Source organism: Eulemur rufifrons, chromosome 7 (assembly GCF_041146395.1).
Source record: "Eulemur rufifrons isolate Redbay chromosome 7, OSU_ERuf_1, whole genome shotgun sequence".
Lineage (NCBI taxonomy): Eukaryota > Metazoa > Chordata > Mammalia > Primates > Lemuridae > Eulemur > Eulemur rufifrons.
Window position 1 is genome coordinate 64,335,159 of NC_090989.1, and position 27,210 is coordinate 64,362,368.

Sequence of the window (27,210 nt, forward strand, 5' to 3'; positions counted from 1 at the left end):
ATTAGCACATTAGACACTGCAGAAGACAGGGTCAGTGAATTTGAACACAGACCAATAGAAATTATCCAAACTAAAGTAAACAAAAAAAGGATGGACAAAGCCTCAACAACCTCGAGTCCTAGAGGGAAAGTAGATAAAATAGGGCAGAAAAAAATATTAGAAGAAATACTGGTTGAAATTCTCTTACTGTGAATACAATAACTCAGATACGTGACACTAAGCAAACCCCAAGCAAGATATATATAAAGAAATCCACACCAGGGCTAATTAAAGTAAAACTGCTGAAAACAAACAAAAAAAGGAGTATCGGCTGGGAGCAGTGGCTCATGCCTGTAATCCTAGCATTATGGGAGGCTGAGGTGGGAGGATCACTTGAGGTCCAGAGTTCAAGACCAGCCTGAGCAAGAGCAAGACCCCATCTCTACAAAAAAATTTTAAAAAATTAGCTGAGTGTGATGGCATGCACCTGTAGTCCCAGCTACTCAGGAGGCTGAGGCAGGAGGATTGTTTGAGCCCAGGAGTTTGAGGTTGCAGTAAGCTATGATGATGCCACTGCACTCTACCCAGGGAGGCAGAGTGAGAACCTGTCTTAAAAAAAAGGAATGTTTTAAAGGCAGCCAGAGATAAAGAGGAGCATTATATAGGGGAGAATGACAAGAATGAAGGCTAAATTTATATCAGGAACAATAGAGGTCAGAAGACAACGGAATAAAATCTTTAAAGTGCAAAAAGAAAAATAAACAACAGAAGTCCAATGAAGTAGAATTATACACATGCAAGAAAAATATTTCTCAAAAGTGAAGGCAATATGAAGACATTTTCATATAAACAAAAAGCTGAGAGAATTCATTACCAATAGAATTATAGTGTAAGAAATACTAAAGGAGGTTTTTCAGCCTGAAAGGAAATGAGAGCAGATGAAAATTCAGATCTATATGAAGGAATACAGATTACTAGCCATAGTAAATATAAAAGACCATTTTTCTTTCATTTCCTTAAATTCTTTAAAAGTCAACACACTATTTAATTTAATGTGAAAATAACAATAATTATGGTGGATTTTATAATATATATAAAGTAAAATATATGACAAAATAGCACAAAAGATTGAAAGTGGTATATCATACAGGGAACAAATTAAAAAAAAACAAAACAAAAAAGAGCAAAATGGTAGAATTCAACTCAGTCAGACCAAGAATTACATTAAATTCAAGTAAATGACACCCTTTAAAAATAAAGCTTGTCAGACTATAGGAAAAAGCAAGACTTGATAATATGCTATTTATAAGAGATCTATTTTAAGTGTAAGCAGAGGTTAAAAAGTAAAAGGCTGAGAAAAGACTACATACAGTAGTCACAATACCCCCTTTATCCATGGAAGATACGTTCCAAGTTCCCCAGTGAATGTGTAAAACCATGGATAGTACTGAACCCTATATATATTATGTTTTTTTGATCTGATAACCAAGATGGCTACTAAGTGACTAATAGGTGGGCAGTGTATACAGGATGTATATGCTGAACAAAGAGATGCTCCATGTCCTGAGCAGGACAGCACAAGATTTCATCAAGCTACTCAGAACAGCACACAATTTAAAACTTAGGCATTATTTATTCCTAGAATTTTCCATTTAATATTTTTGGACCACTGTTGACCATGGGCAACCAAAACCACAAAAAGCAAAACTGCAGAAAAGGGGAACTACTGTATTATGCAAACCTTAATCATGCAAAAACTAAAGTGGCAATATTAGTAATAGTAAACAAAGCAGACTTCAAGATAAGATGTATTACCAGAGATAAAGAATATCATTTCATAATAATAACAGTATTCATTCATCCAGAAGATGTAACATTCCTACATATGTAAGCATCTAATCACACAGCTTTAAAATATATGAAGCAAAACCTGATAGAACCAAAGATAGAATTGGACAAATCCACAATTGTAGTTGGAGATTTTAGTACCCTTTCTCACTAAAAGGTGGAACATGTAAACAAACCAAACCAGTAAGAATTTAGAAGACTTCAACAACACTATTAACCAAATTGACCTAATTGACATTTATAGAACACACAACAACCACAAAGTACACATCAAGTATATAAGTAGTCCTTGCTTTTGCATGGTATCATGTTAAGTGAAACCTGTGCATATCAAAATCTTTGCATGGTTCTGATATGCATGAGTTTCAGTTATGACGGCACTGTGCAAAGCAAAGGTTGCTTGTAATGGTACATTCACCAAGATAAAACATTTAGAGGGCTATAAAAACAAGTCTGAAAATATTTCAAAGGATTGAAATGATATAGAGAATGTTACCTGACCACAATAGAATTAAATTAAAATTGATAACAATACAATATCTAGAAAATCTTCAAATATTTGGAAATTGAGCAACATACTTCTAAACTCATGAGTCAAAGAAGAAGAGTATGTGTATAGTATCTTGCACAATGTACCCAAGAAATACTTGAAAAGATCCCTATGTTTGGGTTGAAATATTTTGATTAGAAAAGATAAAAAAGATCAAACAGAAGGTCCGTCTTTATTCTTCTTCACTATTGTAGCTACTCAGAAAAGTTCCAGGCCTGGAGAAAATACTTTCCTCAATTGTTAGTTTAAGTAGAAAGTATGTTTTAGAAAGAATGTTATGGAAATATGTATCTACGAGTGCTGCCCAAAGTTGAGTAGTAAGACAGATCCTTCAAAAAGGCATACATTAATAGTATGCTTTAGCCAATATTTAAAAATTTTCAAATATAGAGATTTTTTTTGTTGTAACCTTCAAAATGTTTAAATCCACTACTGTAATGTACTTTCGGCCAAATATTGCACATTTGAAAAATAATGTGGAACATCTTCTCAAAAATTAAACTGATTTCGCTAAAAAACATGAAACACTAAATAAAAACATACCTTAGCTGCATTGATGAAACATGTTTGCAATCTTCTCCCCAAAACTAAAAAATTTTCTGCAGCTGATGGAAGTAATTCATTGTAAAATTCCTCTGCATCTTCTCCTGGCTCCAAGCCCACACAGCAATGGCTGAAATAAGAGCACCAGTTTATGTTAATTATAAGTTTCAGTTGAATGCTCAAGCTTCTACAGACACTATGCTTTATTGAGAATTTTTAGTATCCTTATTTGTTTTGTTGTCAAGCCAATAAAGAATTTCTTACATTGGAAAATTAGCCTATCAACTTTCTAGAAAAGCAAATAGTGGTATGGACCTTGCTTACATTTAGGTCCAGGATGCATACATCCTAAAAACCTACATGTTAACCCTTGAGGAAATAAAAGACACTTGGCTCACAATAAAGAGAAACACGCCAAGTTTTCAGTATAATTACTCTAAAAGCCATAGGATACCTTGAGAGTTTAATTTACAAATACCACTTGTGTTAACTGATCCATTTTAGACATCTGATAGCTGAAAAATACCAAGGTAGGATTAATCTGCAAGGAACAGATAAGGAAATTAAACACCAATTTCACACCAATTCTACTTTCTGCAAAATATTTGCCTGCATATGCCTTATATAGAAGGGAAATCAGCAAAAACCTAACTCTAGTAGGAACACTTTACAATATACATTAAAAAAGAGAAAGTCATTTAGAGAAATGTATCCTCTTGAAACTGCACATAAAAGTCAGTCCCTAGATATGAGCTGAATATATTCAGAAGTCTCAATAAAAAATATTTTTGGAGACTAATACCAAAAAGAGCCCCAAACCCAAGAATTGTCTCTATGTGTGTACTCTAATGAATAAGTACTGCTGTTTGAGTCTTTTCAACAAAATCTGCAGACATTAATAAACAATAACAACTACATATTATGCATGCTAAAAAACCTAAGTGGCTAATGTTCATATGTTGATAAGTTTTATTTTTCTTTTGTTTGTATTTTGAGTCCCAAAATTAACGGGCTAACGCTCACATGTATCAGCTTTTCTTTTCTCCTTGGTTTCTAACATTAGGAGTATCTATTTTGATTGAGAGAGAGCATTAATAAATGGAATTATGTTTATTTGTGTGTCCACAAACTTAGGAATTTCTTAAGTCTTGAATTCCACCCCTGAGAACCTGGCTCAATCAATATTGTCATCAGGGCCGGGCATGGTGGCTCACGCCTGTAATCCTAGCACTCTGGGAGGCCGAGGCGAGAGGATCACTCGAGGTCAGGAGTTCGAGACCAGCCTGAGCAAGAGCGAGACCCTGTCTCTACTAAAAAAAAAAATAGAAAGAAATGATCTGGACAACTAAAAATATATAGAAAAAATTAGCCGGGCATGGTGGCACATGCCTGTAGTCCCAGCTATTTGGGAGGCTGAGGCAGAAGGATTGCTTGAGCCCGGGAGTTTGAGGTTGCCATGAGCTAGGCTGACACCACGGCACTTTAACCTGGGCAACAGAGCAAGACTCTGTCTCAAAAAAAAAAAAAAAAAATATTATCATCAGCTAGCATATCTAATCAAATGGCTTTATTTACTTAAGGAAATCATTAATATTGAAAGTTAAAGTATAAAAAAGATTATTATATACATTTGTTAACTGTTTTTTCTAACTGTATACTTTAAATTTGGCCTTTACCTAGTAACAAAGTGGGAATGATCAGTTTAGAAAGCTAGAATCAGAGGCGGAGGCGGGAGGATCGCTCGAGGTCAGGAGTTGAAGACCGGCCTGAGCAAGAGCGAGACCCCGTCTCTACTAAAAAATAGAAAGAAATTAGCTGGACAACTAAAAATATATAGAAAAAATTAGCCGGGCATGGTGGCGCATGCCTGTAGTCCCAGCTACTTGGGAGGCTGAGGCAGAAGGATTGCTTGAGCCCAGGAGTTTGAGGTTGCTGTGAGTTAGGCTGACGCCACGGCACTCTAGCCAGGGCAAAAGAGCAAGACTCTGTCTCCAGGAAAAAAAAAAAAAAAAAGAAAGCTAGAATCAAGACATGGTATAAACAGGACAAAAGCCCTTTAATGGGGATAGTTTGTTAAAATTAAGTGGCTTGTCTAAAAAACAAAAAAAAAGAAAGCTGGGATCCAGTTATACACTTCCAATTACTTAATCAGGAAGTGGTTTAAGCACTGAGAACATGTTGTGGTTTATTTTACTGCCTCCTTTTAAAAAATGATTTTGATCTCTTTTCTATGAACTTCTAGCATGGCAGTCTATCAGTAAATGCTGCTTTTAAATTTGACTGACAGGATTTGGGCAACTGAATAAAATAGAAGGTAGCCAAACCAATACAAACTAAAATGACTAGTTTTTATATCTGTTCTCCTATAGTACTTTGGTTGCATACTTTCATTTTAGCACCTATTTCATTCTGCCTTGTATCATACATTTACATGACTATCATCCAATCTCTATTTTAAGTTTCTCAATTATAGAGCCGGTGCCTTAATGCCTTTATTTCTTCAAATATTCCTTAGTCAATAAAGAGTATATTAAGCAGGCACTTGGGATTCAGTAGTGAGCAAAAAAAAATTATTACCATCTTCATGAAGGTTACGGAGGAAAATTTTAGGCAATCAAATAATTGCAAATAGAGTTATAAACAATAACATACAGTATGAAGGAAAAGTACAACCAAAACCTATCACAGGCAGTTGCCAATGCTTGTTAGGCAGATGAATAGAAAACAAGCAAATGTTGAATATTGGAATCAACTACTACATCCCTGAAGAACAAACTGACTTAGTGCTTCAGTTTACCTTAATATCTGTGTAAGCTGGGATATTGTATTCCAACCACCCTGAATTCGAGAACAGTCTTGACTGAGGACCAAGAGGCAATATTGAATGAGGTCATAGCAATATATATCTTGTTTGATTTTCTTCAACTCTGAGCTTCCTATAGGTGTGTTGTTTATTATTTCTAAGGCAAAAGGAAATAAGATATACTTATTTTTGCTCAGTACAACCAAGGACTATTTGTATTTTTATATGTTAAATAACATTAAAAATACATTTTAAGGAAAAATCACTGCTCTATCATAGTATTATAATTTCTCTGAACAAATTAGAAACAAATTCTAAAATTGTGCCAATGATGAAATACTGTTTTTTACTTAAACAGTGTTACCAATCACAAGAAGATTTTCTTACCTTTTAACTTCAACAGTATAACAGGGACATTCTGGTCAGGACTTTTTGCAACTTCAGCAGCTAAAGCTAAGATCCTTGGGTCTGTACCTGTTGGCTTCATTTCTCTTATCACCTATATTTTAGCAGAATCAAAGAATAAAGGTCAAATGCCCTAAAATATTCACTACCTAAATGCTATTTGAAATACAATTTCAATATAAATGAAACTTAGCTTTTCTTGCCTTGTTTAAGAAATGAAGCATAGATTTTTTTCATTTCTTCCTTATAATAAACTCTTGTTTTTCTAAAACTCTACAAAAGCTCTAGATTCCTGCACTCATATGTAACAGCTATAGTAGGTATTGTTTATTGTGCACTCACTAAGAGGAACTGTGCTAGGAGCTTCACATTCTCTCTAATCTGCACAATCTAGCATAGGAATTATCATACAAGAAAAACTACAAAAATAGCTAACATGGCAGGTTTAAGACTGCTTGATATCTTTTCTAAGGTCTGCTTGTAAGGTTGGCCCTTGGCTTACATCCAGAAATTGGATTTCAGGAGGGTTTCTACAATTCTCTGACAAGAGTGGCTCACTGTGCCTAAACTATTTACAAAAACAATGTGGTTTATGCTGAACACCTGCTTTCCTTCCAGGAGTCTTGGAATTCTGTATATACCAACAGAGGGTGCCTACATGACCATCCTCCAATAAAAATCCTGGTCATTGAGTATCTAGTGACCTTCCTTGGTCTTAGATAACATTTCATAGATATTGTCACAACTGGTTGCTGGAGGAATTAAGCATGTCCTATGCAACTCAACTAGAGGAAGACTCTTGTAACTCTGTACCTGGTTTCCTCTGGATTTCACCCTATATGTCTTTTCCCTTTGCTGATTTTGGTTTATATCCCTTTACTGTTATAAATCAATACTACTGTATCTTGAGTCCTGTGAGCCCTCCTAGTGAAGCACTGAACCTGGAGGTTGTCTTGAGGATCCTTAACACTCTAAGACTCAGAAATATTATGTAATTATAAGATAACCAAAGATTGTTCATAAATAGTATAGTGAATAAAATTAACTGTCCTAAAATTTTAAAAGTCCACATACTAATTTGTTGCTAAAAATTTTCTATATAAAGTTTTAAAGCATTTGAAGCTCAAAGATATTATCATTTAATAAAAAGCATTTTTCATTACTTATAATTAATAAAAGCTAACATATAGTATTTACTATGAGCTAAGTAACATACTAAATGCTTTTATATGCATTATCTTAGTTAATCCTCACAACAGGACTATGAGGTAGAGCCTGTGATCATCTCCATTTCAGATGTATGTGTATGCATGTGTGTGTATATATCTGTTTTTGTCCATGGTTCCTGGCTCATAACTTCCATAGCCTTTGCTACAGTCATTTGTTACAATATTGGAGTACTTTAGGCCTCAGAAAACAGAATCCACCCTTTCACCTGCTCCTTTTTCTTCCCAAGGAAGGGCTCTAATCTTTCCTGCCTTTCTTTGATCTACCTTATCTGATTGTAGGTCTTAAGACCCACATTTCAGAAAAGGTCTTGCCCTACACCCTGGGAGCAGAGGTTCCCAACCTTTTTGGCACCAGGGACTGGTTTCATGGAAGACAATTTTTCCATGGACAATGGCGGGGGGTGGGGAGCAGAGAGTTGGGAGGGGTACAGAGCTCAGGCAGTGATGTGAGCGATAGGGAGCAGCTGTAAACACAGATGAAGCTTCGCTTGCTTACCTGCCGCTCACCTCCTGCTCTATGCCACCCCCCCCACATTTCCTAAGTTTCATGGAAAACAATGTTTCCATGGATGGGGGCAGGGGGCAGTGGAGCTCTGCAGCCTGGTCCCTAACAGGCCATGGATGGGTACCGGTCCACAGCCCAGAGGCTGGGGACTGAAGCCTGGGGGGAAGGAATGCTGCACAGAAAGACCAAGAAGAATCTGAACAGACAGACCTTGCTGGGTTTCCCCACTGAGTCTATTAGTATTATATTGTCCAATCACATTTCCACACGGTCGTCCTTGCTTCAATCATGCCTATCCAATGAAGTCTCCATAAAAGGCCCAAGAGGATGGGGTACAAGGAGCTTCTGGATAGCTGAACACATGGAAGTTCCTAGAGGGTGGTCCATCAAAGGAGGGTATGCAAGCTCTGCACCCCTTCCCATACCTCACCCTATGCATTTCTTCTTCTGTATCCTTCACAATACCCTTCACAATAAACAACAAAAAAGTGTTTCCTAAAGTTCTGTGAGATACTCTAGCAAATTACTTGAGCCCAAGGAAGGGGTTGTGAGATTGCCAATGTGTATAGCTGGTCAGTCAGAAGGACAGGTAAAACAACCTGGTCTTGCAATTGGCGTTAGAAGTAGCGAGCAGTCTTGTGGGACTGAGCCCTCAATGTATAGGATAGTGTAGAATTGAATAGGAAGACACCCCATTGGTGTTCGCTAAGAACTGATTGCTTGCTTATTAGTGGGAAGAAATCCCTTCACATTTGGTCACAAAAGTCTTCAGTGTTGACTGTTGTGGTGTGAGAGCAAAGAAAAAAACGGTTTTTATTTTTCCATTCATACATCCCTTATATGTACAATAAATCATTAAAAGACAAGTTTGCTGAATATACTTTAAAGAAAGCCCAGGACAACTCCCGGCACATAGTAGGCACAAATTTTCCAAGAGAGTGAATATAGTTATCTCATTCTTTCCAACAGCTACATTATGCTATGCTTCCTTGTAAGAATGCATCAAAATATATTTAAACCTTTCTACTGGAGGTCATTCAGGCTATAAGCCATTATAAGCAACACTGCAATGAATATTAATGTACACATCTTTATGCACTTATTCTAGTATTTCTGTAGGATGAATTTCCTTTGATGATGAATGGCTGGGTCACAGGGCACACATACTTCAAATTTTGATTAGATTATACCAATTTTTCTCCAAAGTGAGTGTTCCAGTTTATGCTTCCACCAACATTATATGAGGGTGCTCATTTTACTATACCTTCATTAATACATAATGTTATCTTTTATATTTTTGCCAATCTGCTAGATGAAAAATGGTATAATCTTGTTTTAATTTGTATTTCTTTGATTATTAGGGAAGTCAGGCACATTTCATGTTCCTGGCTATTTCTTCCTTTATATATTTCCATTCACATCCTTTGACCATATTTTTATTGGCTTGTCTTATTCTTTTAGAGAAGATTTTCATATATGGATATAAATCTTATTTTTTATATTGGCTATAAAAACTTCTCCCTGACTGCCATTTATTTTTTAAGTTTGATTATGGTGTCTTTATCATAGTTTTACAATTTTTATGTAGTCAAATATAACAATCTTTTCCTCTATGGGTTCTGCTTTTTGTGTCATGTTTAGAAAGGTCCTTTCTACCCCAAGAGCCAAAAATTCTCCTAATCTTTTTTAGTGTTTTTATAGTTTTGTTTTCCTTATATTTTTATCTTAAATTAAGGTATTTTTTTGTGAATGGTGTGATACAGTAATCTAATTTTTTACGTTAGACGAGGTTATAGATTGGTGAAAAAAGAACAAATGCACATAGCCGTCATAAATTCCTGAGGTAACTGGCCATAAACAGACATAACAGAAACAGTCTGAAATGTCACATTTTCATACACTAAGTATACACACACATGCACACATAGGGTATGTTTTTGGACCCTATTTAGTTTTGCTAATCTATTTGTTTATTCTTGAGCTAGTACAACATAGTTCATTTTAATATATGTTTGGAGAAAATTCATACCAGAAGGTAAGCTTCATGAGGGTAAATCCATACCATTCTTGGTAGCTTCTTTCTTATCTCTCTGGTTAACTACCATATCCTTAGTGGGTAGACTAGCGCATGGCATGTGGTAGGTACTTCACAAATACATGTTGACAGAATGAATAAATGCATAAACTGTCTATTCTGAGACTCAATTTCTTGACCTTCTGCTTTTCTTCTTGTAACAATATGGAAAGCTCATATTTCTGGTTGAAAACCTTTCTAAAGTAAAATAGGCTGAAAATAATTCATGCCATCCAAGCTACCATAATAAAACATCACTAAAACATTATCATCACCAAATGTATGTAAAACAGTATGGCAGATATAAGGTTCAGTATAGGCCACATTCCCTGCTAATGTTCTGGTATTTATGTGTACATATATACATACACACACATAAAATACTTAGGTATATAAAATATGTATGTTAAGTGCTGAATTAGATGACACAGATGATAAGAATACAGACCATAAAGTCAGAGGACTGGGCTTCTCTGAACCAGTTTTCTTACCTGTAAACAAAATAGCAATTCCTAATTCTCAGAATAATTCAAGATTTAGAAGAGAAGGCAGCCACCAATGATGGCCTTAAAATGTAGTATGACAGAGAAACTGCACCTTTGGAGAGCTCTTATTATGTCCCATGAATTGTTTTAATTGTTTTCATATATTAACTCATTTAATCACCTCAACAACTCTAAGGATAGAGTTTTCTCCAAGTTTAACGATAAGCATACTTAACTTCGGAGAATTTAATTAGTTTCCATAATGTCACATTGTGAAGTATGAAGCTGGAGTTCAAACTAGAGCCAGATTCTGGCTCCAGAAACTGAACATTTATCTATGATATGAAACAGTGTCAGTACACCTTAAAAGGGTAGAATACAAACAGGTGGAGGGAGACACATTCACCTCCCCACCTGGAACAATAAATTGACAAATCTGCCTACGGTAGAAGGTAAGAAAGTATAGTTTGATTACATAATTACTCTGAAAAACAACCACCTGTTATGGAAACTATTCCTAAACTTTCTCTTGAGTTCTTCTCCTCCAATACAACACTTCTCCCATCTTTACATTAAATTCATGAACTCTGACAGAAAAACAACGACAGTTTGTCAATCATTAATGTTATTACCCTGTTGCCAAAGCACCAGCTCCAGCCTCAGCCTTGATTCTTTGAGAATCACGTCTCCCTGGCCGTGTCTGTTACTGCCTCCACGGATCACTGTGATAGAAATAAAAGAAAGAAATCCAATGCAATCTAGCTGCAACTGATCCTAAACCGTCTGCAGTTCCTAACTCCGAATCCTCTTTTTTCCCTCCCTGCACCTCCCCTTCTCCAGTCCTAAGACCACCGGGAACTTTCTCTGGAACAGAAAGGTCAGAAACGATTGCCGAGGTAACGGCGTCGCTTCCAGTCAGATCCAAGGACCCAGACTACGGAGCCGCGGGCTCCTTTACTCCGGATTCTGAACCCGGCTTTGACATTAACAGGCCTTGTGCCCAGACACTAACCCTCCCTGGGCCTCAGTTTCCACACCAGATCTCCACAGAAAGGCCGCGGAGCAGGCCGAGTCTCCCGTTAAGAGCTCCTACATGCCGGTTCGCTTGGTCCAGCAGCTTGGGATCCGGGCCTTCGGGTACCCTTGAGCCCACTCTTTCTCCAGCCGCTACCTCAGCTCCGTTACCTCATCCTCGCTTCGCGTTCCTCCACCAAAGGACGCTGCGCCCACCAGGTCCCACAGCCTTGCGGCCTTCCCAGGACAGCGTGCGTCCCAACACTGGAAGCGGGCTGGAGGCGGGACCAGGAGCCTCAGAGCCAAGGGGCGGGGCGACCTTTGCCAGGAAGCCAATCAGAACGCGAGAGGCACCCGGTGGGTCCGCGCGCGGGGTGCGGGGCGGAGTCCGAGGTGGCGGCGCCGGCTGCAACTAGTGCAGCTGCTTCAGGCTGAGGTGGCAGATGGTGGTGAGCGCCAGCGGCGGAGGTAAAGTTGGAGCCGAAGAATAATGTTGAGTGGCGCAGCAGGACTCTCGCACGTTGACGGTCGCGAACGGGTTCTCAAATTAGGCGAGAGTTTCGAGAAGCGGCCGCGCTGCGCCTTTCACACTGTGCGCTGTGAGTGAGGACTGGCTGGGGAATAAAGTGGGGTTGGAGGGAGGCTAACGGAATGGGGATGTGAAGGCACAGACTCCTCTGAGCTGTGATCCCACAGTCTCCCTTACTCTGCTGGAGATTGCAGGGGGAGCGCGATCCCCTCCCCTGCCTGGAGTCCTAGGGGGTCGGTGGAAGGAGTCCCGAGTCCAGCAGATGTGGGTAAACCCTGGGCAGAGGGCGGTGAGTGAGATCCGCAGACAGGAAGGGAAACTTTATGGAGATCTGCAGGAATAACTCGAGATAGACGTGACAGGTGGATGAGGCAAAATGGAAAGGAAAATAATAAAGTGTCAAATGGAAGGGACAAAGGACCGAATGCAGGGGGAAGGGAATGCCTTGGGGCTGGTGGGACAATATTCTCTTCTTCATTTTTCTCACCTTTGGCTGATGAGGGTTCTTATTTAGTGTGTTCTTGGGGAGAAACTCTCAACCATCCCAATAATCTGTATCTCTTTGGACCCCAGATTTCAGTCAGTTATTAACTACTGATTTATCAAAGTCTTGGAGGCTGTTAATAATTTCTTTATTTGAAAGATAATTAACCTCCCTATGATTTGTACTCTTTGGTTTTCCTTATGTTCTCTGGAACCAGTTTTAATAAATTATTCTCTTTTATATTATTAAGGTAGAAAAGGGAGCTCTTTTGCTTTAGTAATTGAGTGATGTAGATTCCAGGAAGGAAAATATAGCATATGTGATTTCATGTTTATATGTAAAACATTCATTCTTTGCATAATAGCCTTCATAGAATTCTAGAGCAGGAAGGAAACTCTGAGGTCATTGAATCATAACCTCTCATTTTTCTGTGGCAAAATTATAAAGTAGGTATTTTTTTACTTCCTTTTCTCAGCCCTGCCCTTCCTTAGTATCTTATCATTCTGCCTTTCTCAGTCATTCTATCCTCAGGCCATTTAGAGACCTTTATGATTTTTACTCTGAACGGTTCCATGATTCAAACAAAACACCCAATTAGACACTGCCAAAGTTTCATAGAGCAATAAACTCAGTCTTTAGCCAAAAAACCCAAAACCAAACCAAAACAAACAAAAAGCCCACCCAATTAAAACACACATTGTCCAAAAGTTTACTTAAGTTGTAGGTTCCAGTAACTCAGCATAAAAGTATGAGAAACTAATTGTTTTAACCCTCCAAGGATATATTTGCATTTTGTAAAAGGATTTTATTAAGCAAAATTAGTATCCAATTGGTAGAATAAATTGAGGAGATATTTGTGAACAGAGATCTTCAACAGTGTCCTTGTTTATTCTTCTTTACCATACTCTGTCTCCAAACCTCCCCACAGAGAAGCAGCTAGTGCTGTCCTAGCTCTGCAGTTTCTCTCTCTCTCTTCAGTTCCATTTTCCAGAAGTATGATACCATTATTTGGTTTCTCCATGCCTTTTTTCAAATAGTATAGCTTCTCTCCTTTCCACTTCCTTCTCAGGTATGCAGTAGTCTTAGTATTAATTTTTCAAGTTACAAGTTTTAAGATTATAAGAATTTCCTCAAGAATATATTCTTATATAATTTGGGTATGTATATTCTCTTTTTAAGGTCGCAAACCTCAAATTAAGTGAATAAAAAATAGCCTTTGGAAATCACCTTGCAAGTGCTTTCAAAGCCTTTCACTTATAAAGGTTCTTAAAATGCTGGAATTGTATCTTCAAAATCAGAGAATCAAATAATCCAGCTACAAGAATGAAAATAAACAAAAATAAAATTGATAATAATAACCACAATAATGAATAAATAAATACAGATGCTTGAATACACACTTAATCCTGTGGAAGACATTAGAAAGGTTTTCAGCCCTCATTTTTTTCTTATTGCAACAAGCATAGTAATGGCACAGAATCATTTTGGTTTTATTTAAATAAAAACAGTCCTTATCCTTGAGTACAGGTTCATTTTCAATGTGATCCTCACTCCTGAGGACTCAGAGTAAGGGATAGAAACTATTGAATAGTGTGATTCTGTTGTTCATACATTGCAGGTGGATCTAATTTATAACAGACAGTCAAGCCAATGTAATCTGGGAGAAAGTAATATCTTCTATCTTTATGTACAGGGGCAATTATGCCTTTCTGATATGCTGAGGCTTCAGACAAACCTGAATGTGAATCCTGGCCTCCACCATCTATATATGTAATATGACTTTGGGAACATTAGCTAAGCTCTCAGCCTCAGTTTTCTTATGTGCAAAATGATAATAATATCCATATTTCATGGTTTTTGTAAGGATTAAATAAAATAGCATAAATGACTTAGCACAGTATTTGGCACAGGGTAGAGAATATATAGCGGTCACTGCTATTTCTGAAGAGTTATGTTCATATGTCTATGAGAAGTGCCAATGGTAACTTACTTAGACTTTGAAAAGGCATTTACCAGGGCTTGGCAATAAAACCTATCAAAAAGAAAGTCTGGCAAGTGGCAGGAAGGGCATGAGATGTTCTATCAATGATAAGCTAAATGCTAGCAATAGATGCTTCATTGCATAGAAGAGTTTGAATAACAGGACTCATTAGAATCAATTTTGGATTTGGGCTAGTACTAGTTTTACAATTCATCCAGATAAGGGAACAAATTGTGAAATCCTAAGTTTGTAAATGATATTACTTTTTGCTGTCATGAAATAATGAGCTAATGAGCAATGACTACAGAAAGATTGTCTGAGACTTTAAGTGGACTCACCCCGCAAAAAGTAGTAGTTAAGCTTTCATGTGAGCAAATATCAGAAAGTACACTAAGGAAAAATAAAATTAAAATTATATTTACAACTAAGGTTTTCTGAGCAGTGTGGTATAGTAGAAACAGTGTGGATTTGGGGGTTAGTTGAATTCTCAAATCCCAGGAAATAAATAGTAATTGTGGATTCTTTTTTGAAGATACTGACTTTATGTAATGCTACAGCCAAAATGATCAGAAAAGTGATAAAAATTGACAGGAAAAGTATTAAATACAAAGTAGAAAATATCTACTCTTCACGAAGTATAATAGGCAATTATATTATAAACCTGAAGAAAATAACATAGATGAGAGAAATCTAGAGAGAATAAATAAATGGTAAAATTGGTGGGGGGCGGTTTCCAAACCAAGGAGAACTGAAAAACAAACTATGTATCCTGGAATCGTAACAACTTAGAAGAAAATACATTTGATATTTGGAAGCATATGGAAAGCATGAACATGAGATTATTCAACAAATTCTATATTTCTAGAACTATACTTAACCTCTTGAAATTCAAAAGTTGTATACTTTAAAAAACTTGTTTAAAAGCAAATAAAACATGACACTACTTGATGTAACAAGTACTAAAAAGTAGAATTTATTAATCCTAACAGTAGAATAATTAGAAATGTAAGTAGATTCAGAATAGTTTTGGTAGACCTATTGATTATAAATTCATGCTGATATTATCATTAAGTAAAACTGAAGATATTTTGAGTATATTTCTGTCTCTTGCAGCTAATCTCATGTATTCTAGGCATCTATATAGGATTCAGGGACTTATATAGCTTATATAGTCTTCAGCGCTTCAGGAACCCCTTGAAATTATACAGTATTTGATATGTATGTTCAGATATGCATTTTTCTGTGGAGAGGCTCTATAACTAGGCTATGATTTTCATCAGTTTCTCATAGGTACTTATGACTGTCTCTCATCTCCTAATACTGCCCCCCTACACCCATACACAAAAGTTAAAAACAGTGGATATATGACAAAGAAACTGTATTATATCAGTGGTTATATATGTAGCTTGAGTTCCTAACTTCAGCACTTACTGACTTTATTACTTAGAGGAGTTCCCCATTGGTAAAATGTGGGTGAGATTAACCCAAAATTTTGTTGTAAAGATTAGAAGTGGTAATATAAAGAAAAAAATCGGCCAGGCGCGGTGGCTCACGCCTGTAATCCTAGCACTCTGGGAGGCCGAGGTGGGCGGATCGTTTGAGCTCAGGAGTTCGAGACCAGCCTGAGCAAGAGCGAGACCCCATCTCTACTAAAAATAGAAAGAAATTATATGGACAGCTAAAAATATATATAGAAAAAATTAGCCGGGCATGGTGGTGCATGCCTGTAGTCCCAGCTACTTGGGAGGCTGAGGCAGCAGGATCGCTTGAGCTCAGGAGTTTGAGGTTGCTGTGAGCTAGGCTGATGCCACGGCACTCACTCTAGCCTGGGCAACAGAGTGAGACTCTGTCTCAAAAAAAAAAAAAAAAAATCACTCTGGAAACTCTAAAACAGAGGGTACAGATTAACAGTTTATGGGCTGAGGTTGATTTTAGAGTTGCTTTGTTTTGTACATGCCATTGTTGTTTTATCTTGAATTAGGTGCAAATGCCTAAAAACTAGGACCTTTTATATAAAAATCTGGATTTCCAGCTTCTCTTTAAAAATCAGAAGGTAAGCTGGCAACACTGTGCCCATATCTCTTCTTTGCAGCAGTTGGCTGGAGCAGAGTTGTGAAATTGGGTTTATTCATTCTCTCTCCCTTTTTTTGCTTTTTAATGTTCACAGGAGCTTTGAAAGGGTTTATTCATTCTCTAGGTTACAATGGTTCCCACTGGTCTGTTTCACTGCCTCGACTCTAAAGCATCATTTACCTGTAGTTAAATGACAACCATATCTCACAGTATTGCCCTTGTTTCACTGTCAGAAAAATATTGGAGGTCAGAGGGCCATGATTTTACTCTAGGATGTCATTTCTAATGTTTTGCGTATTTCTCATAGAGAATTTTTTCTTGTCAAACATTAAGTAATGGGTGCATTCTGTGAAAACAGAAGTGTACTTAGTTAAAAGTACAAAGGGAAAATGACAATGTTTACCCTAAAGAGATTGAGAGTCTTGAAGTAGAGGTGACTCTGATTCACAGAAAATAATTAGAAAACAAGCATTTTACATATAATTTTTAGCACCTTATATGTATTAATACTTAAAATAAGTTTGCAGGTGATTCAGAGAAGGGCGAACTATATGAACCCAACTCAACTACAAATCTCTTATATATTTGCTAAAAGCACTGTGCTAGAGCCACAGTTCTGGAGGAATTAAAGTATGAGGCATTGTGCTTTAAAAAATTACAGTATGGTAGGACATGTCTATAAAGAAGTAAACAATATCAGGTAGTTTATGTTAGGTTTAGATGAATGGTATAGTAAATGTTACAGGAATGGAGAAGAAATTGAGATTCTGCAGAGTAGGGAGAGGGCTGCACCCAAAAATAGCCTCAGGGAAAAGGGAACTTTGACATAGGATTCAAATGCTAAGAGAGCAAAAGGACAGAAACAAGCAGAAAGGCAGGCTTGTAGGTATTCTGATAGTTTAGCTTTTAGTTGATTGAAAACTAGTTTGTGTTTGTCAAGAATGGTATGGTGTGGCTTTGAAAGATATTATGAAAGAAGATACAGTGACTAGATGTGAGTGATGAAGGAAATAGAGGAATATTTAGAGGAATACTTAGATTGATGAGCAGAGCCTTGAAGGAGAGTTAAAATTAGAAAGTCGAGGGCTAAGAAAATCCACTACTGTGTGGCACCGACATAGGGCATGATGATAACCTGTTTATAGATAATGAAAGATTTTAAGTGGAAGTTACTTCATATCTACTATATACATCCTAATAAAATGACTTTGATTCTCACTTTAAGTTAAGAAATGGTATTTGCTTGCTCAAATTGAAGTTCTGTTCTTCCCCAATTGACATTAATATATCTTGGCCAACCTCCCATCTTTTTATTCTAACTGGGTTTTGTAGTTCCTTATTCTGGATTTAGCAAATAGTAGTTACATGATCTGGGGCAAGGGACTTAATTTCTTCCACCCTTACTTCCCTTATCTGTAAGATAGGGATATTCATTACCTTAAGGGATTACTGTGAGGCTTCAAGATAAAAGTGACTAGGAAAGACTTTTTAAATTTATTAGCATGTAAGTAATTATTATTGTTACTTTGTTTTATATTTGTGTTCATTGTCTTAGATTTTATAGCTTCTCTTTTACTTTCTACTGTCTATTTTTAATTCTTTTTTAAATTTTATTCTTTTTTTAATTCTTTTTTGTCCTATGTAGGTGAGGAGAATTTCTCTTTATCTCTGTCATATGCAAGTTCAGTTCTAATTTTTTTCTTCAGTATCACTATCTTTTTATCAATTGACATTAACATATTTTCCCTTAGTCCAAACCCTCTTTCAAACATCTAAAACTTAACACCTTAATTATATATCTTTCATCTTTCTCACTTGCTGTACTAGTGACTCCCCAATTTATTTTCAGTCTAACCTTTATCCTTTGATTCTTTATTGTGCTTCCTAGGGATACATTGTAAATCAAAACTCTTTCGTACTTTTCATACTACTTATGTTATCTGTATATCTATTTCTTAAAATCTAGGAATAATTATTAAGATTTTAAGAGATGCATGTGTTCACTTTTGAATTAAAACAGCACAAAGAATAAACTATATTATAAAGAATACTTTTTGTAAATTGTGTATATTCATTTGCATTTATGTTTCTTTAAGGAATAGAGGAATGGATTGTATTTATTTTCATAGAGTTGTTATTAGAATTAAATATGAAGTGTTAAGCATGACTCCTGGCACATAGTAAATATTCCATAAATGTTAGCTATTACAATTGTCGTTGTGAAGCAAGGCCAGCCTTACTGACAGAGTAATAATTAGAGGAAAATTGGGAGATTCTCCTAAGATCTGCCCATTATAATTCCTTAAGTTTCACTAATGTATATCCATTACTTTGGATTTAGACGTTTTGCCTATGAAGCTTTTTTGTTAATATGAAGATGAATCTCTTAGGGTAGGGGTAATAACTGGGAAGGACCTCTGAGGGGGATGATAATGTTCCATTTCTTGATCTGGTTGTTAGTTATACATGTATCACTTGTGAAAGTTATTAAACTTATGATTTATGTTCTATTTTGCATGTATGCCATATTTGAATAAAGAGTTAAGTAAATGTAACATGAAGAATTATATATCAGAATTATTAGTCATTGATGTATATTGATATGAATTATTTTAATGTCTTTCATATCTTGCACGTTTTTAAGCTTATTTAACATGTGAAATATCTTAGTACCCTAAATTCCCGCTAGGTGATAGCTTTTAATGGCATCATTTGAACTACGATTTAACTGAAAATTTAATTTAGCTTCTTCCAAAGTGACAGATTTGGTTAAATTTTTACATCCATTAGTGGTATTCATGAAAAACTCAAACTGTTAAACTGAAAAGATTACTTTTTCATAATTTTCCTCATTAATATGCACTGAATTTTCAGTACATTCATTTGTTTTGTTCTTCTGGGATAGCAGACAAGTGGCAGTAGGCACCATAGGTGGTTTAAGAAAACATTATGGGAGAAAAGGACTGACATTGAAAATGGTCTACCTATATCAGTTTTTCAGCAAATTGTGAAAACACTGACATTATTTAGCAGTGGAATATGTTATTCAAGTTATCTTGGTCTAAACAGGATTCTAAGGGAGCATGAGTTTGAGGAATACTTTTTATGACTATGGCTATTTCTCTGTTCTTAGAATTATGCATACAGAAATTACCTGGATTGTATTTTGTTTATTCATTTGTAATATGAAGAACTCTTCTAAACCATTTTAATTACTGGCTTTTGAAAAATGATTTATCACTCATATTTTTGATATCCACGTGTTCTATTTTATAAAAATCAGTATTTGTATCTATTTTTAGATGATTTCAAACCTGCTTCTATCGATACTTCTTGTGAAGGAGACCTGGAAGTTGGCAAAGGTGAACAGGTGACAATAACTCTGCCAAATATAGAAGTGAGTATTTCTATATTTAGACTAAAGTGATCTTTTTTACAGGATTCTCACTAAATTTAGATAAAAATAATTGCACAATTCATATAGCAATGGCTGGTTAAAGTAATTAATAAGCATAGCAAAGCAAATAACCATCTTTTGAACTATTTTAGGAAAAAAACTTAAAATACTTTAATCCATTTAATAGTTCCAAAAACTATCATAGCAAATGATTCGAAAAAATTAGAGGTCTAAAGAAGTATTAATTAGATTCTATTATGAACCAGCTTTTATACTCTGACATAGGGATTATAACATATTCTTTGCCTTCTAGTCCTAATCTGTTATAGCTGACAAACACATAAACATCTAATATCAGAGCATATACAAAATTCTGTGCAAGTACTTGAGTGGAATTAAATACTCTGCCTGGTGGAATCTTGAAAGACTTCACAAAGCCAGCAATATTTGAGCTGATCCTTAGAGGAAAAGTGAGACTTTATCAGGTAGACAGAGAGTAGACTATTCTATCTAGACATACAGAACAGTATGTGAAAGGCTCTGCTGTTAAAGAACAAGGAATTTGTGGAATAAATGACTTTATGTAGTAAATCACAGTATAACGAAAAAGATTGACAGGAATAGAGACTGGAAAGGTAGATTGGGATCAGACCATGAAGGACATTTTATGTTGTAATATAGAATTTAGACTTTATCTCATAGGCATCAGAAAACCATTAGAAGTTTGTAAGCAGAGAAGTAACATGATTAGATTTGTGTTTTTGGAAGGATTTCAGCAGTAGTTTGGGGAATAGGTTGAAAAGAACGAGACTTGGTCAGGAAGGCCCTAACCAAAAGTTTTGTCTGTTTTTTAAATTTCCAGGTGTATCCAAGTAACACTACCAAATACTATTTGCATAGAAATACAAGTCCTTTTTTGTATGCTCTACTTTTCTGTCCTTCAGTTAGAAATTTCTTAGTATTCAGCTTAAGTTTCTTTTCCTTTACTTTTGTATTGACTTTGTCTATTCTCAGAGAAAACCAAGACTGTAACTTTATACTTTAATATATAAAGAAAACCTTGGAATTTTTAAAGATTTTTTTCATTTTGTTTAATTTTTATAATAGTAATTTTGTGCTGGTCCATCCACATTCTTCCTTATACATTGATGAGATGGCTTATCATGGTTAGAGATAAAGCAAGTAAGCTCTCTGTCCTCTCATCTATCTTTTTTATTATTTTTTATCAGTCAACAGCATTTATTGAGACCCCACTCTTATGTGACTGTACCAGTTGCTGCCTCTGAATAGTTTTCTAAGGCTAATTAAATTTTGGGGGACTTTTTATTGAATATTTCTCATTTGCTCCCTTAGGAACTGAAGGAAATGAAAAATCAGTTTATTACAAGGTATTATAGATAAGTTAGTTATTGTAGTACACTGTTAGAAATATTGTTCAGATTGTCTCCAGTAACCTAAGGCTTCTTTGCTTTATGATATCTATTGAAGAAAAACTTGAACCAGCCACTTAATTTTAAAAGTTGTTGAAAAGCTTTAAGTTGATAACAGGAGCCACTAGCCTGTTGTCTCAGTCTATAGTATTATTGATAAGTGATGGTTGGTTTGTAGATTAACTTTAGTTGAATTCTTCTTTGCCATATCGAATATTGTTTTCTCAAATTGCCATCCTCCCATCATCATTGCTCTTCTACTCCAAACAAATAGGGATTCTTACATTTATTAGTAAACCTGTTTCCTCACTCATATATCCTGCTTTTATCAAGAGTTACCATCTACCATTGTTTGGTTATGGTCTCAATTGAAATACCTCTTAAAGGAATGACAACTAAAGAAGGCCTATATTTTCAAGTCTGCAAATTGTAAATTTCTGAAATTATAAAGAAATCATTTGGGCAAAAGCAACCACCAGCAATACCATCCCACCCCTGAAGCCCACCAGAGATGTGTACAAAAAAGAATATGCCTCAGTATATGTGTGTGTGTAAGTGTGTGCTCAAGAAAGAGTGAAAAAGAGAAAGAGACTGGTCGTGTATACATGTATCTTCTTTGTGGTAAATCCTATGCTGGGTGGCTACTGGGAATACAGAAGTAGATTAGACATGGTCAGTGTCCTAAAACATTTTGCCATTTAATGGGAAAGACAGGAAATAACTAATTAAAATATAGAAATGTAAGGACTATCATAAAAATATACATAGAGTCTTATAGAAGCACAAAAGAGTGGTATCCCAGCCAGAGGAAAGGGAGGAGATATCAGAATACACCAAATCTTAAAGATGAGTCAAAGTTATGCAGGTGAAGAAGAGAGGGAAGAAAAATTTTGGGAGGAAAATAAAAAGACATGGACTAAGATACAGCAACAAAAGAATGTTAAATGTTTGAATAACTACACATATGCCACTATGGCTAGGTCAGAAGGGTGCATGTGGGGACAGGGTGGGAGATGGAAAGATACTTAGGAATCAGATTAATAAAGTGCCTAATATATAATACAAATTAGTTTTAACTTTATTCTATAATTCATCTAGACAGCTGAAATGAAAAAGAGTTGTTTAAATTATCACCTTTCAAGAGCAAATATTTTTTCTCCTAGGTATATCGTCCTTGAACAATTGTGATAAGAATGGAAATTACATTCTCAAATAAACTTTGTAGGGTTCTTTTTCCCCCTTCATTTAAACAAGGTTCTTAATTCTGTGAGTATTTTATGGAAATGTAATGGTTATTCGTTCAAGTCATTTAGATTTTCATATTTTCTTTATGAACTTGCTTTCATCATCCTGGTAAATTCCTAGGATGCTTAGAGTCAGACCATAAAATAGAGCTTTTATTCTATTAAACTTTTAAGATTACCTTCAGGTTCAGGTGGTTCTTTGATAAGGTAGACTTTCTAATTCCATTCCTTTTGGGTTTCTTTGGTATTACCAAATAGAAGAAACTAATAAAAATGAATGAAGACTGTTAAGCTGGTTAAAAACTGGGCATTTACACATCTTTCTTTACAAACAATTCTCTATGGTTGGCTGCTATATAGTTTAGAGAAAGTTTTTACTTAACTTGACCATTACGATCTGTCATTGGTGCTGTCTGAGACTGGCGTATTGTTAGTGCTGACTCTATCCTGTGGAGTACTTTTATGGGCTTTTATGAAATAGCCCTCTGGAAACTTCCAACTACCCTTCCTGTTATACAGGCAGTGCGTTTCTACTGGTTACTTATAAATTTAACCCTCAAGCCTTGGACTTCTGAGGGCTCTATATGTGTGAGGGCTACTATGCTACTCTAGATGACCTTCTTCGTCAAAGTCCCTTCCAACAAGATCGTGTTCTGGTTCCCTCCACTGGGTTCACTTAGCCCATATGGGAAAATAATCCACCACATTCTTGGGACCTCAGCCTATTTTAGGACCAGAGTGCTATTTTAGTATTCTGTTACAGTTATATATATATATTTTTTTTCTTTTCTCTTTTTTTTTTTTTTGAGACAGAGTCTCACTCTGTTGCCCAGGCTAGAGTGCCGTGGTGTTAGCCTAGCTCACAGCAACCTCAAACTCCTGGACTCGAGCAATCCTACTGCCTCTGCCTCCCAAGTAGCTGGGACTATAGGCATGTGCCACTATGCCCAGATAATTTTTTCTCTGTATATTTTTAGTTGTCCATATAATTTCTTTCTATTTTTAGTAGAGATGGGGGGTCTTGCTCTTGCTCAGGCTGGTCTCGGACTCCTGAGCTCAAATGATCCACCCGCCTCGGCCTCCCAGAGTGCTAGGATTACAGGCATGAGCCACTGCGCCCGGCCTACAGTTATATTTTTAATGAATTGTATTTTTTATCATTATAAAACATTTTTATCCTGTTTTTATGGTTTTAATCTTAAATACCAACTTGTCTGTTATTAATATTGCCACTTGTGCTTCCTTTTTGTTTGCATGTTCATAGAATCTTAGTGTCTTTTCCTTTTACTTAGCTGACAATTTAAGTATATATTTTGTGGATAGAATATACTGTGTTTTATTTTTAAACCCAGTTTAACACTTTCTATTTTTATTAGGAGAATTCTATCTTTTCAGTCTATCTACATTTAGTTCAAGGTTGGTATACCTGATTTTTATTTCTATCATCTTACAATATCTTTACTAGTTATTTTAATTTGTTGTTTCCTCCTTTTATTCTTTATTAGCTTCACCAAGCATCTCTTATTTCTATTTTCTTTCTTTGTTTTCTCCTTTTTTTTTTTTTTTAACTCTTGCTGCTTTGGGACTACTATTGTACTTTTCCATTCCATTACTGATTCTTTTCCTTTCCTGGTTTTCATAATTCTCAGTTATTATATGAAAACTGAGTTCGTCCACTCTTACCCTATCCCCATCAAATGAGATTTTTGGAATACTTTGTCATCCCTTAACAATAAAACTTTTTTCCTCCGCCCTTCCACTTCTCTTCCTTTCCACCTCAGCCAAACACCTACATTTTTCTAAGATAGTGTATTATATTGCAAAATATCTTTATGTCAGGAATACTTATTTAGCTCTTACATTATACATTCTCGGTCTATCCTTATCCATTTATAGTTAATTATATATAAATACCCAAGTTCCTTTGCTCACTACTGTTTTCTCTTCATTCCCCTATATTGAGATTTTTGTTTTGATTCATTTGTTTTATGGTTGAGTCTTTCTTGACTCTTTTTTGTTCTAAATAAGGTGTGCACTCACGTAGTTTATATTTTATTTTGTAGTGTTTCCTTTGGTTGATCATCCTAAGTTAGTCATTCATACAAACCAACTATAATCATTTCTGTGTGGTTTGTAAAGAGTGGCAGGTTGAGAATGTAGGAGTGTAGATGAGAAGGTGGTGCCCATGGACAGGTCTATGGAATATAGCTTTTATCCTGAATACACAAAACTTTTATGGTACATAAAGATTTTTAAGTATGGGAACAAAATTATTAGATTTGCCTGTCAGCAGAATGGGGAACAAAATTGGAAAGAGAGTTGGGAGGAGGATAACAGTAATCCGGATGAAATGATGTTGGGTACTGAAGTTGGGTAATAGCAGTGAACATGGAGATAATAGGAGGTATTCAGTAGTTATTTAGAGGCAAGGATAGTTCATATGCTTAATAGTTGCCTGGTACTTCAATAGTTGCCTTTCTTGGGGTATGGAATGGGGAATGGACAGAAATTAAAGTTTAAAAGTTAGGAATGGTGCTCAATTTAATAAAGGAAAAAGTTTAATTTTATGTAACATGTTCAAAGTGTAGAAGGCAGGTATAGAGATTATGAAAGGCTTATTGAATTTGTTACCTATGATCAGAAATTATTTATATTGTTCATATTCAACATTCATTCATTATCTGTAAAGGTCTTGGTACTTTGTGCAGTAGGAACAATTAAAAAAAATAATGATCCAGTTATTCTTTAGGAGCTAAGAGAACAATAATACACTGTAATTTTAAGATGTATTCCATTCTAAGTAAGAATATAAATGTCTTCAAGAAGAATATATTGTACACATTTCTTATCAACTGTAATTTGGAGTCTTTAGGTTACTGTTTTGGGGTACCTTACTTGTTTTCAGCCAAGACATCTGAAAAACAAACCAAGTAAACCCAGTATGTTTTGTCATGATCATGCTCCTGGCTCTCCAGCATACTAGTGGTTCAACGAAGTGCTCCACATATAACCCTTCTAGAACTTGCCCAAATATGTCCTCATCTATGTGCTGTATATTATTGATTTTCTGTAGATAACTTAAATCCCTAGAGAGATTAAAAAAAAACAAACAAAAAAAGCCCTGTTGGCCGGGCGTGGTGGCTCACGCCTGTAATCCTAGCACTCTGGGAGGCCGAGGTGGGTGGATCGTTTGAGCTCAGGAGTTCGAGACCAGCCTGAGCAAGAGTGAGACCCCATCTCTACTAAAAAATAGAAAGAAATTATATGGACAGCTAAAAATATATATAGAAAAAATTAGCCGGGCATGGTGGCTCATGCCTGTAGTCCCAGCTACTCGGGAGGCTGAGACAGGAGGATCGCTTGAGCCCAGGAGTTTGAGGTTGCTGTGAGCTAGGCTGACGCCATGGCACTCACTCTAGCCTGGGCAACAGAGTGAGACTCTGCCTCAAAAAAAAAAAAAAAAAAAAAAAAAAAAAAAAAAAGCCCTGTTCCTTTCTTTCATTTTTTTCATTTTCTGTCCTTACCTCTCAGAAGTCTCTAACCTACCCCAGTTTTTGGTGATTTCAATCACCAAATTTATCTCATACTCCTCCTAGTGGTCGTTTAGTGAATAGATAATAATTTTTAGCTAATATTAATATATGCTCTTTAGTCTTTTTATTTTTTAAATTTTTTTAAATTTATTGTTTCTTTATTTTTTAAATTTATTTTTAATTATTTATGAATATATATTAATAATTATACATATTTATAGGATACAGGTGTTATTTTGATACAAGCATATCCTTTTCTAACCTGATCTAACAGTACTATTGTATGTGATAATAATAAATCCTTTAAAAATTTAATATACTATTATAAAGTTCAAAAACAAGCAAATACAAACAATATATTATTTAGAGATACATGCATTTGGAATAAAACAAAAGATTGGTAAACATAAAATTCCTTCCGGTTTGAGAGTGGCAGCAACAAAGGGTAAGGGAAGAGCATGTAAGTAGATGTATGTTATTAGTAATGATCTAGGTTTCTTTAACTTTTTATTATGGAAAATAGACTAGCAGAATGAACTCCATGTACCCCATTACTCAGCTTCAACAATTATCAACATTTTACTTTTCTATCTATTTCCCTACTGTTTTTTTCCTGACGTATTTTAAAGCAAATCCCAGACCTTGTGCCATTTCATAAATGCTTATTTATGTATCTTTACCTGATAAGGACATTTGTATTTTTATCTACATACTATGGTATTATTATACCTAATAGAATTAATAATAACACTTGGTCCAAGTCACATTTTCATGCTTACCTCAAAAATGTCTTTTTACAGACATTGTAAAATATCCTAACCAGAATTCAAATAAGATTCTCACATTGTATTTGAACATTATGTTTCTTCTCTTTTTTATTCCATAAAAGTCCCTTCCCTTTTTTAAGCCATTGGTTTGTTGGAGAATGTGTCCTAGAGAATATACCAATATTCTGGATTTCAAATTACTTCCATCTGGTATTATTTAACTTGTTCATGTATTCCCCATATTTCCTATAGACTAGTAGCTATGTATGTAAAGGAAGGCTTGATGACAGATTATATGGGGTTTGATGAGAGTTAAATTCTTTGGGGTTTTTGTATG

The 27,210-nt window shown here is 35.6% G+C and overlaps 2 protein-coding genes across 3 annotated transcripts in view; one reads left to right on the forward strand and one right to left on the reverse strand.

Moving 5' to 3' along the window:
- The window catches only part of IQCB1 (IQ motif containing B1), an 80,721-nt gene extending 69,074 nt beyond the window's left edge, over nt 1-11,647 (reverse strand). The window contains exons 1-5 of the mRNA XM_069472691.1: nt 11,607-11,647; nt 11,054-11,143; nt 6,111-6,222; nt 5,718-5,880; nt 2,921-3,050 (exon numbers count right to left, since the gene is read on the reverse strand). Of these exons, the coding sequence (XP_069328792.1) occupies nt 2,921-3,050; nt 5,718-5,880; nt 6,111-6,210 (393 nt within the window). The 5' untranslated portion in view covers nt 6,211-6,222; nt 11,054-11,143; nt 11,607-11,647. The remainder of the gene's footprint in view (nt 1-2,920; nt 3,051-5,717; nt 5,881-6,110; nt 6,223-11,053; nt 11,144-11,606) is intronic.
- Nucleotides 11,648-11,849: 202 nt separating this feature from the next.
- Nucleotides 11,850-27,210, forward strand: part of EAF2 (ELL associated factor 2) — a 36,094-nt gene continuing 20,733 nt past the window's right edge. For both annotated transcript variants that reach the window (XM_069472692.1, XM_069472693.1), the window contains exons 1-2: nt 11,850-12,034; nt 19,805-19,899. In XM_069472692.1, coding sequence (XP_069328793.1) covers nt 11,926-12,034; nt 19,805-19,899 — 204 coding nt within the window. In that variant the 5' untranslated portion in view covers nt 11,850-11,925. The remainder of the gene's footprint in view (nt 12,035-19,804; nt 19,900-27,210) is intronic.